This window comes from Periplaneta americana, chromosome 13, assembly GCF_040183065.1.
Source record: "Periplaneta americana isolate PAMFEO1 chromosome 13, P.americana_PAMFEO1_priV1, whole genome shotgun sequence".
NCBI classification, from domain to species: domain Eukaryota; kingdom Metazoa; phylum Arthropoda; class Insecta; order Blattodea; family Blattidae; genus Periplaneta; species Periplaneta americana.
Genome location: NC_091129.1, coordinates 13,946,446 through 13,958,859, shown reverse-complemented (window position 1 = coordinate 13,958,859; position 12,414 = coordinate 13,946,446). Strand labels below are relative to the sequence as shown.

The 12,414-nt window shown below is 34.6% G+C and overlaps 1 protein-coding gene across 1 annotated transcript in view; it reads left to right on the top strand.

The window, feature by feature from the left end:
- The first annotated feature begins 8,106 nt into the window (after window positions 1–8,106).
- LOC138711760 (tubulin gamma-2 chain) overlaps window positions 8,107–12,414 on the top strand; it is a 52,381-nt gene continuing 48,073 nt past the window's right edge. Inside the window, exons 1-2 of the mRNA XM_069842941.1 lie at window positions 8,107–8,319; window positions 8,432–8,544. Of these exons, the coding sequence (XP_069699042.1) occupies window positions 8,271–8,319; window positions 8,432–8,544 (162 nt within the window). The 5' untranslated portion in view covers window positions 8,107–8,270. The remainder of the gene's footprint in view (window positions 8,320–8,431; window positions 8,545–12,414) is intronic.

The following is a 12,414-nucleotide window of genomic DNA, read 5'->3' as shown; positions in this document are numbered from 1 at the left end:
CTCCGGCATTTGTTCCCCTATTTATTAATGAGCCATCTGTGTAGATGTGTAGCCATTCTAATGATAGTATCTCTCTGTTTCTATTAAATCGAGGTTAATGTTATACGAGTGATAATCTAGTGGATTTTGTAGTGGTGCAGCTTTTTCTACTTCTTTTATGTTTAGTTTGTTGAGATAGTCTGTGTTCCGTTTTATTATATCTGTTTGTGTTTTTAGATTCTGTGTTGTTGGTTTTCGTTTTATCCATGTTATGTCTGGTAGAGATTTGATTTTAAGAAATTTTTTGCAGCTTGTTCTTTAATTTCTTCAACAATGGGTTTGTTTTGTATGTACAACAGCTGTAGTGCTGTAGAGGGAGTAGTTTTTATTCCTCCTGTTACGGTATGAGTCTTAATATATTATTTTGTGTTTGTTCCAATTTATTTAATCTTGTTTTGTTTGCCATCACTATTGCCTCACTGCTATATTTAATAGCTGGTTTGATATAAGTTCTGTATGTTTTGTTCAAGGTATCTTGAGAACTATCTCATGTCATCCCACTCAGACATTTTATCAGTGATGCTTTTTTGTTTGATTTATTTATTACATTTTCTATGTAGTGGTTCCAGTTTAATTTATTATCTAACTGAACTCCTAGATATCTAGTGTTTTCAGATTTCTGCAGTTTTTTATTTTGTATATTTAAATTGAAATCTTCATTTTTGTGTCTCATGGAGAAGAATTGATAATTTTATTTGTATTTATTTGCATATTATTTTCTTCTGTCCAATTTTGGAGTATTTTTAGAGCTTTGTTCATTTCATTTTCTAAATTAACTTGTTTTTTTATTGTTTTTTTATGTTGTTGTTTTCTAATGCCAGACGTTTGACAATAAAGTCATTTGACCTCTTGCACTCCAATATTTTTCAAAGATATTATCATGGCCAGCCACTGAAGCACAGATTTTGAGGTGTTCCGAATCCATTTCTCGGTTTGAGTTGCACAATGGGCAGTTAGGGGACTGATATATTCCAATTCTATGCAGGTGTTTGGCCTGTTACCAATCTAAACGCAGCTACAGACGATTTTCGTGGTAAATCGGGAATTAACTGTGGATTATGATGCAGAGAGTTCCATTTTTTCCCTTGAGATTGTGTTATCAAATTTTGTTTGTTGAAGTCTAAGTATGTAGATTTAATAAATCTCTTCACAGAGTAATATGTAGATTCAGTAACAGGTCTGTAAGTAGCAGTGCTGCCTTTCTTTGTTAAAGCATCCGCATTCTCGTTTCCCAGGATTCCACAATGGGATGGTATCCATTGGAATACAATTCGTTTATTGAGTGATATTAATTGAGAGAGCATTTTATTTATTTCTGCTGTTGTTGTTCTCTGGAGATCAAAGATCCATCAGTGTATAAATGAAGCCAGTTTTGTGGAGGGTACCTAATATTAATTGTCCCTAAAGACAATTATTGTTTCATTATTTCAGTGTTTACTTCTGATTTCAGTATTTCTTATGTTAAATTTAGATTATATTCTATATTTAATAGAGTTAAAGGGTTCGGTTTAATTTGTAAGTTTTCTTTTAAATTCGGGATATTGATTTTCTGTTTTAATTCTTGAACAATGGACATGAAACTTTTTTGAGTTTTCTGTTTTTTGATGTTGTCCATATGATTATGTCATCTGCAAATGAACATGTGGTTATGTCTTGGATTGATTTTAGTTTATTTGGTAAATTATGTACATATATATTGAATAGTGTTGTGCTTGTTACAGCGCCTTGTGGTAAACCAGTTTTTCTTTGTTTATAAGATGAAATATAGTTGTTATATTTTGTTGCAATGCATTGTTGGCTAAGAAAAATTTTAAACCATTCAAGTATGTTGCCGTTGATATTCATTTCAATTAGTTTTTGGATTAATTTACTTCTCCAGACAGTATCATCTGCACCTTTTAGGTCAATAAATACAGCTAAGACACTTTCATTTTTGTTGAAGGCATTTTTAATTTCCTGAGTTATATATGTTATTTGGTGTGTTGTCGATCGGTTTGGTCTGAAGCCATCTTGTTCTTTTACTAGTAGATTTTTTCCTTCTAAATACTAGTTTAACCTCTTTATAATCATTCTTTCTTGCAATTTGGCCAACATTGATGTTAAGGCTGTTGGTCTATATGATGAGATGTCTTCTTTATTTGTGTTTGATTTTATAATAGGAACTATTATGGCTTTTTTCCAGCTTGATGCGAGCTTTCGAGGGTTTTTTCCAAATAGTATTATATATAGTAAATAGAAGCGTCTTGAGTGCATTGTCTGTGAGATGTTTTAGGAATTCAGGATAGACTTTATCTGGACCAGGCTGCTTTTTTAACTTTAGAATTCTTATTGCTTGTTTTAATTCTTCAATACTAAAACTTTTTGAGAATATTTCATCATCTTTCGAACTGTGTGTTTTGTATCTGTTTTTATCCTTATTGTTAGTAATTTGTTTCTCTTTTATTTTCTTTACTAAGCAAGTACTGGTTTGCATAATGCGTGTTATCATAATATCCTAGATCATAGAATACCAGATAGTTCAAGCCTGTACCACACCTGTACATACCGCAACGGGTTGATACAGCGTGCACGTGCTTTTAGGACGAGAGGCTCGGGACAGGATTAGAGATGGTAGAAAAAATCACTAGCAGCGATTTTTCACCGGTGATTAGAAAATCACTTTCACTCCAGTGAGTGAACTGTTCATTAACCAGTGAAACAGTGATCAAGCAGTGATTTACTCATTGCACCAGAAACAGCTGTAACGAATCATTATTTCCTCAGTGATTTCAACATGTCTTACATTGCAGTCTTCTGACACCTGTAGAGCAATTTTTGAACTGCTTGACATTACATGGATTTTTGTTCTTTGTAAGCTTGTAATGGTTTGTGATGAAAGAAAGTATTGAAATTTCAGTTGAACAACTTAGTGATATGGCATAACTTTCTTTGGTAGATTTTTAAGAACTTTCAACATAAAAGTAGTTCAATAGTTATACTCTAATGCACTGTTATAGCCCTTCTGCCCCCTACTTGTTTCAAATGTAACACTCTAGAGGTCCATGACGCAATACTAGAGATATGACCATTTCTCTATTAATTCGTCCTGGACACCTCTCATGTTATGTTGGTAATAAGCGGTTTAGCGGGGCTTTAAAAATGTTGTGTTGGTCACCAGTGAGGCAAAAATTTCACTAGTCAGCTTGGTGAAATTACAGAAGCGCAATTAAAAAATCGGATTTTTTTTTTCATTCAAGAAAAAATTAATTAGACCTAGTAACAAGAAAATGGTCACCGCCGTAGCTCAGGCAGTAGCGCGTTTGCTTGCTGGAGTTGCGGTAGGGTGTAGGTTCGATTCACACTTGGAATGATTCCCAGATTTTTTCAAACGTAAAGCGAATGTCAGGTAACCTATGGCGAATCCTTGACCTCATCTCGCCACATACCATCTCATCACCAATTCCATCGACACTAAATAACCAAGTAGTTGATACAGCATCGTTAAATAACGAAAAAAAAGTGGGCTAAAACAGTGCGTTAGAATATACTGGCAAGCATAAAACGATTTATATTTTGAAAGTATTTGTACCTGCAAACTAAAGTCACTTGCTTATCAGTATATCTATAGACCTATATCACAGAAGCCAGTTAAGCTAAAGAATATTTTGCCTTCTTAGATATAGCTTTCCTGGAGAATTACCACTAATATTACCATATATTGTAGTAGTTTAACCAAACTATAACTGTGGAATGTGTGAATAAAAAGAAGGGAGAGGTTATATTATTAAGGTTGATGTAACAATGCAGGCCTACAAATATCACTTTGTTCAACCACATTTATCAGTTTATCACCTTTATTTTACATACAGCCAAATGAAAATTACACAATACCGGTATTTAAGTTAGATATTCTTATTTTTAAAATCCGCAAATAATCCCAACTAATGTGTCTGATTTCACCATAATATATTTCTTCTGAGTTAGTTCTGTTTTTTTCTCTGCACTCTCAATGCACTCATAATAGCCTATCTTATTCCTTTTTATTATTTTAACATTAATGCTTCTACGATCATAATCACATTCGCCAATAATTCAAAACAGTTTATTGCTCGCACTTCGTAGTGAGAAATCACTCCCAATCGCCCCCACTCACTAGATCACTGCTCTACTAGTGATCAGTTGATCCGGTCTCTCGTCATCACTGGCAACTGGAAATCACCTCTAATCGCTGGATCACTGAGTAAAATCACCGTGATCGAAAATGAGCTGTCACTGCTTCACCGGTGAGTGAAAAATCACGTTTTACCTCATCTCTAGACAGGATCATCAACCCTGTGAGATGGTCGAGCAAGTTGTGAGATTGCTAACTGCGCATGCGCGGCCATCTCATGCACTGCCAGTGGGATCCATACTGGGATTTGAACCCCTGCCTGAGATCTTAGAATACAGTATGATCTAGGATAATATGTACCACAGTCTAATACATACAGACGCAAATTTTTTTTTGCCGACATTCGCGACACTAGCGCCCAAGCGGCAGGCAATGCACAGGTCATAGGGTTGATACAGTCAGGACGTGCTTTTAAGGGAACATTTTAATCATGCGTCGGAATAAAGGTAATGTGTGCATTGCTGTAAATTGCAGTAACCACAAATTTAAATCTCCGAATTTGTCGTTCTTCAATTTCCCTAAAGACCAAGAAAGGTAAGTGTATATCAGAAAATCATAACTCAGTCATAACCAATAATCCCCACATTGTAGGTAGCCTACGTATTGTGTTCTATAAAACATTTATTAGTTATCAGTTGGGTCCTCTATTTATTTGTCTATGGTTTATACCATGAAGAAACATAGGTGAAATAATAATTTATCTAAATAAATATGTATTAATGACATGACATTTGATTATATTTATTATTATCCTGTTGCAATAAAGAATGTTGAGCAAATTCTTTGATTTTTAGTTATTTCTATATATTTTATATTACATAGGTACTAATAGAAAGACCTGCAACCAGCAATTAGTAGAAATTAATTTCCATTCGCAAACATCAATAATAATGCAATAACTATCGTAATATTTTGTATTATTATACAATTCAAAGGCATAAGTAATATTCTAGATCATATATGTAACCAGATAGGTCGGTCTTATAGGCTTTGACGTTAACAACTTTTGACAGGTTTACTACGCTGCCATCTAGTTTTACATGAGTCATGTTATAATTCCCATTTGAATTGCATTAGCGACTGTACTGCCATCTCGTGTTGTATTGTATTGTTCGTTCACGGCGGACGGGTGGCGATCCTGGCGGTTGTTCTCTTCAAAGTGCTGCCGATTTTAATATAGCGATGAGTTATCTGTTACATATATGATCTAGGGTAATATGCAGTATACTTTCATTGCATTTTATTCAGAATAAGCTACGGTGATTATTATTAGTTTCTAAGGCGACTTTAGACTATAGTCCCGTCGCTCTTATTTTCGGCAGCCAATCACGTTGCAGGTCGGCTACATTTAAACGTGTGCGTCTTGTGATTCGCTGATGATGACGTTATGCATTTCCTAAGGGTCGATAAATACTTAATATAATCGCCCGCCATTTTGGCTCTTTCGTTGGCGTTCGCAGGAAGCATACAGGAACGTTACTTGCCGCTCAATTATTTGCTGAATTACAGTGAGTTTGATTTATTATCATAGTAGCTACGACATGATAATGTTTAACGGTGTGGCAAATAGATTCCTCGTCTGGTAGCTCCGCAACGAAAGAACAAAATGGCGAACGATACTACTCACTTAGACTTTATAGAGCCTTCACTTCCTAAGACATAAGCAAAAAGGAAGTACTTCGGTACATCGTAATAATGTGTAATAATAAAAAGGAGGAGTCACGCCTGGAATAACAGCGTCGCGACTATAGGACTCAACACAATCTGGCAACCCTGTATCAGACTGGAACTCTGCTGTATTGTACAGATGTGAGTGCTTCAAGTAATGTTATGTTAAATTGTGGACTGTGGTTTCTAGTTTTAGTTCTGTTTTAATATCTGAGTAGAAAATGACTTCTAAACCATCTGGTGCACACAAAAACAGAAAGCGGAAAGCGACAAAACTTTAGCTGATATGAAAGCTAGTACATCATTAAGCTCATGTCTGGTTACTTTTTTTAGTAGGTTATTTTACGACGCTTTATCAACATCTTAAGTTATTTAGCGTCTGAATGATATGAAAGTCATAATGCCGGTGAAATGAGTCCGGGGTCCAACACCGAAAGTTACCCAGCATTTGCTCATATTGGGTTGAGGGAAAACCCCGGAAAAAACCTCAACCAGGTAACTTTCCCCGACCGGGAATCGAACCCGGGCCTATTGTTTTCGCCTGGTTACTCATTACGTGATGATGAATTGATAACTATAATAACTGTGAATACAGTAAACAATTTAATGACAATGATTATACGAAAATACATCTTAGTGAACAAGGATATATGGCATACGATAACCCTACTGCAACAGAAAACACTGAAAAACTAGTGCTCTCGATCGATCAAAATATTTAATCGATTAACTATTTGAATTTTATCTATTAATCGATAGATTAATCGAGCTTTGATCGATTTGAAATAGGTTTTAATATACTGTAATACACAATAAAATTATTGTCAAATTTAATTTGTGTTTGGTGATAATCATAAGTATTAAATGTTGTACTCGTATATATGTATTTACTGTATCGTTATATTACAAAACAACTATTTTAGTTACTTACTGACATATTTATTATGAAGCTTATAAATTTATTGTGTCAATTTCCCCGGGAATTTTTTAGATAAACACAAATTAAAAGGGTGTGAAAACTCACCTAGTTAATACTGCTTCATCCTTGATTTTAAACATGTGAGTGCATTCACATGCTACGAATTAAGTGCCGCTCTACGTTTAGTAACAATGTTTCCTGCATCACTAATCACAATTTTTTTCTGTGAAGCACTTCTCCACGATCGTTCAATTTAAATTCAAATATTTCACTGAGTTTACCTTTCAAATTTTCATATGTCATAATGGAGTTTTCACTTTTCACAGACCACAGAAATCTGTTTTTTTTTTCTTTAGCAAACTAAACACACAAGCTTCATCTGCAAACTCAGTAAAGAAACTGCAACAAAACAGCAGACTGGCCCCTATTGTAATGGTGTTACAACATTTTAGAAAGAGAAAAAAATAGTTATTCTCTCATTTGTACACAGTGTAACCATGGCGATGAGGAGGGCGAATCCCAGAAAAGTATGTAGGTTATATTTTATTTCATATGCTAGGAAGACGAGCTGACAAGGTGAAAGTTTTCTTCAAAAAACCGTAAAATTTAATAAGGGTTTGGAAATGTTTCAACTTTCAATAGGGGTAGACAGGTAACTGTCCTCAAATCTCCATCTCTTTCTGAAGTGTTTATGTAAAGTGTTGCCCTATGCTCTCTGCTTTGCAGTTACAAAATAATGATACTATTGTGGTTTGAAGTAAGCAATTTCTGAGAGACGAATGTTGCCGGAGTTTTTCGTCTGAGTTTGCGTTAACAAAATAATAATTAATATCAAGTATAACCGATTAAACATATTCATATAATTATATGAGGCTTCGTCGTCCTCATTGAATAATCAAGACTACACCTATAATTGGAGAACAATTCGTTCCGGCACCGGAAATCGAACCCAGGATCTCTCAGCTATACGCGCTGAGCGCTCTTTCCATCTGAGCTATGCCGTGATAATTCACGAGTCTCGGCACAGCTCAGATGTATAGTATTAATTGAGAGAGAAATATTAATTATGAATAAAGGACATCCCAGTAACCCATAAGTTAATAATAGTAAGGCTAAATGCAAGAAATTTGCTTTTAAAAACAATGCATACGTTTAACCCCAGTTTAACATAACCATCGCCATATTATGAACTCTCTCCGAGTCTTGATGATAGCGTTAGCAGCGTCACATTGCGGTTGTTCTGTATAAACTCACAGAGTGCATACACTCTTATGGTCTTGTTCGTAGTGAAGATGAAGCAACCATGAAATTTCAATTGGCCAATAGAAACACGTTATATTGGCGCCTGAATCTACACTGTGTTTGAGACATGCGTGAAGAGTTTAAGTATGACTGAGAATGAATTAAATCTGTTATATTTGACAAGTTTTAAATTCTGCATTATTTTATAGAAATTGGAATTTATTGTATTTGCGTATCATATTTCAAGCCAAGATGCCGTGTGAAATGATTACACTTCAACTCGGCCAGTGTGGCAACCAAAGTACGTACAATTGTTATTTTTCTGTGCATATTTTGACAGTTCATTTAGAGGTTAATTTGAATCTGTAAGTTTATTTTTTACATGTTTAATTGTTTATATTGTTGTTTGGCAGTTGGATTTGAATTTTGGAAGAGACTTTGTGCAGAACATGGAATTAGCCCAGAAGGAATTTTAGAAGAGTATGCCACAGAAGGCACGGATCGGAAAGATGTTTTCTTTTACCAGGTTGGTCTTGATTGGACTCTCTAATATGAAGCTTTTTTGGGGGTATACCGGTGTTTGTAGTAACTATAACATAGAGTAATGGTAAATTAATGGCTAAATTTCAGAACACGGATTCCTTCCTTTCCCACTTATTTCAGAATTTCAACCTTGTGCACATAAAATAAATTATTGGCACTGAAAAGTGCCTTTTCCTAAGTATGATGTTGCGCATTCTACAAACGCAGACAAATCTGCTATCTTTAGTATTCTAAAATATAATTTTGTAGTATTAGGTGACAGGTTAGGTTAGGTTTAGGTTTGGTGTGTAGTATTATGTGAGAGGTTAGCTTAGATTAGGTGTGTTGGCGACACTGGGATAAACTCCAGAACATGGATTGCACCCTTTCCCTCTACTTCAAAATTCCAACCTTGTGCACACAAAATAAATTATTGAGGTACGTTGAATATAATAATGTTATTAGACTTTTCTATGTTGCTAATTTACAACACTGTGCCATTGCTTAGAGTAGATGGGTGGGCTACAGCTCTTATAAGGTTCACATCGTTTCCATTATAGCCTAGTGCCTGTTATAAGTTATTTTTGAGTGATTTCATGATATCTGTTGTGCTGCAATGATGATCAACATACACATATTCAAGCTTCACCTGTTAATTTACATTGCTCATTGATCATTTTTTCGAACAGAGGTAGTACCGATATGTGAAATTCATGTAATACAGTTGTTATGCTTTTATGTGCTATTAAGCTAGTTGTAATGCGGAAGAAAATAACACAGACATACTGTAAGTTATATGTACTAAATTAGTACCGTAATGTTACAGCCTATATGCTATTAGTTATAACACAGAAGAAAAGAACACGAACATTTATGTATTAAATTTGTAATGTTATATGCTTTTATATGCTAGGTATTAAGTCAATTGTAACACGGAAAAAAATAACACAAACATTTATGTACATACTGTACTAAATTAGCATTGTTGTTGTTGTTTAATGCCTGGCATCTGGCAATGAAGCCATTAGTGCTCTCTCGTCCGACTTTCCTTCTTCCTACTGGCAATGCATCTAGTACAGCTTTGGGTGTGCGATTGTTCTCCATCCTGGCTACGTGTCCCAGCCACTCTAACCTTCTGAGTTTTATGTCAACAATAATGTTAACATCTTTATATAATTCATATAACTCAGCATTTGTTTTGATTCGCCAAAACCCTTGCTCATAAGTACACCCAAAGATTTTCCGTACCGGTAATACTTTCCTTTCCCAGGCATTTAAGATCTTTATTGCCCTTTCAGATAGAGTCCAGGTTTCACTTCCATATACTACTATTGGTTTAATAATAGTTTTATATATTCTTATTTTAGCTTTTCTTGAGATATACCTGGACTTCATAGTTTTATTCAGTGTCCAAAGACCTCGATTCTCAGCTACAATCTTCTCTTTTATATCAGTCGTAACATCATTATTGTCTTTCACCGTGGAACCCAGATACTTAAAACAGGAAACTCTATCAGAATTAGTATCATTTAAATTAATCTTATTAGTATTGTCATGATTCATATTATACATGTATTTAGTTTTATCATTGTTAATTTCCAGACCGGCTTTGATTGCTTCAGCTTCTATTTGTTTGAGTATTTCATCCATTGTACTTACATTGCGTGATAAGATAACAATATCGTCCGCATATGCCATATATTGTGCCGTTCTATTGATGATTGTACCTCCTGGGTTTATGGTTACCTTTTGAACAATTCTATGTAATGCAACATTAAACAACATGGTTGATAAGGCATCACCTTGCCTAATGCCAATAAAAGTTATAAAGCTCTCAGAGAGTTTATTTTGCATTTTAACTTTATTTTGAGTTTGTTTTAAAGTTATTTTAGTTAAATTGATCATTTTATTGGGAACTCTAATTTCGCCTAAAGTTTTTAGAATATAATCTCTGCTAATGCAGTCAAAAGCTTTTTTAAATTCTTCCATCATCTGTAGCTCATAATTTGGTGTATGAAATCTAGTGGATTTTCTTTGATTTGTAAATATTCCTTATTACTTGATATTTTCAAACTTAATTTTATGTATGCAACTTTTTCTAAAAAGCTTATTTGGTTTTTTAATGCTTTTGTAGAGGGTCCTTTTTTCTCCCATTTAGAATGATATTTTTTCATGTTAGATCAAAGCTTATACTTGTAAGCTTATTGATATTGATTTATTGTTTGCATAGCATCCAAGGGTGTAGATTTAATGACTCATGTAATCAAGCGAAGTGCCTGGTTTAGTATTAGGTACCTCTAGCTTATTGAGACTTGATTGCATTGCTGTTATCATGACTTCTCCACAATATAAGAGTTGTGCTTTGATGTAGGTCTACATATTGCATGTAGTATTAAGGGTTCTTCTTCAGCAGCCCCATTTAACACTTGCTAATCTTTTTGATACCTGAAGCTTTTTTTCTGCTTTTTGTTTAACATCAGTTATCCTCCTGAGACCTACTGTATCATGTGTGATACAATAGGTTATTTCAATTTAATTGTTTGTGAAATGTTACTCGTAAGTATGTAGTGTCATCTACCATTTTCAGTGGGTGTTTATTATAATTTATGCTAATGTTTGATAGGTTATGTTTCAGTGAGAACAATTCAAAGCTTGTTTTTTCTATATTCACAGTCATAAGATTTTATGTACCGTACTCCATTTGTGAAGTTCATTTAATTTCGTCTCAATTCTCTCCTTGAGTATATATGGCATATTGGAATTTCTTGATGTTCAAATAACTACATCATCAGCAAAAAGGGTAGTTTGTATTTCCGATGTTTGCACTCTTCATGTGATATCATACACAGAGATATTGAAAAGTGTTGCATTAAGCACTACTACTAGAGGAAGGCCCCTTTGTGTTTGTTTGTACCTAGATGTGGATGTGTTATATCTTGTGGCACAAAATCTTTGGGAGATAAATTGCATTATCCAGTTGAGTGTATTATATTTAACTCCTATACGATGTAACTTTTCAATTAAGTTATTTCTCCATATTGAGTTGTATGCTGATCGAAAGTAGTGAAAACCGCTTGTGTGTCTTCCTTTGTTTTGGCAAGAAGGTAAGAAATTTTTAAGCAAATTGGCAGTCAAATCACCCACTCTCAACCCCCATAATGGATGCCTTTGATCAGCAGATCCATCGGACCTAGCCAGGAGGACTACATATGTTGTTGTTTTCCAATGCCAGGCGTTTGACAATAAAGTCATTTGACCTCTTGCACTCCAATATTTTTCAAAGATAATACCATGGTCAGCCACTGAAGCACAGATTTTGAGGTGTTCCGAATCCATTTCTTGGTTTGAGTTGCACAAAGGGCAGTTAGGGGACTGATATATTCCAATTCTATGCAGGTGTTTGGCCAAACAGTCATGGCCTGTTGCCAATCTAAATGCAGCTACAGACGATTTTCGTGGTAAATCGGGAATTAACTGCAGATTATGATGCAGAGAGTTCCATTTTTTCCCTTGAGATTGTGTTATAAAATTTTGTTTGTTGAAGTCTAAGTATGTAGATTTAATAAATCTCTTAATAAATCTCTTCACAGAGTAATACGTAGATTTAGTAACAGGTCTGTAAGTAGCAGTGCTGCCCTTTCTAAAGCATCCACTTTCTCGTTTCCCAGGATTCCACAATGGGTTGGTATTCATTGGAATGCAATGCTTTTATTGAGTGATATTAATTGAGAGAGGATTTTAGTTATTTCTGCTGTTTAGAGACTATTGATAGAATAGCTGCTTTGGAGTCTGACAATATAACTGCATATTTACTTACTTACTGGCTTTTAAGGAACCCGGAGGTTCATTGCCGCCCTCACATAAGCCCGCCATT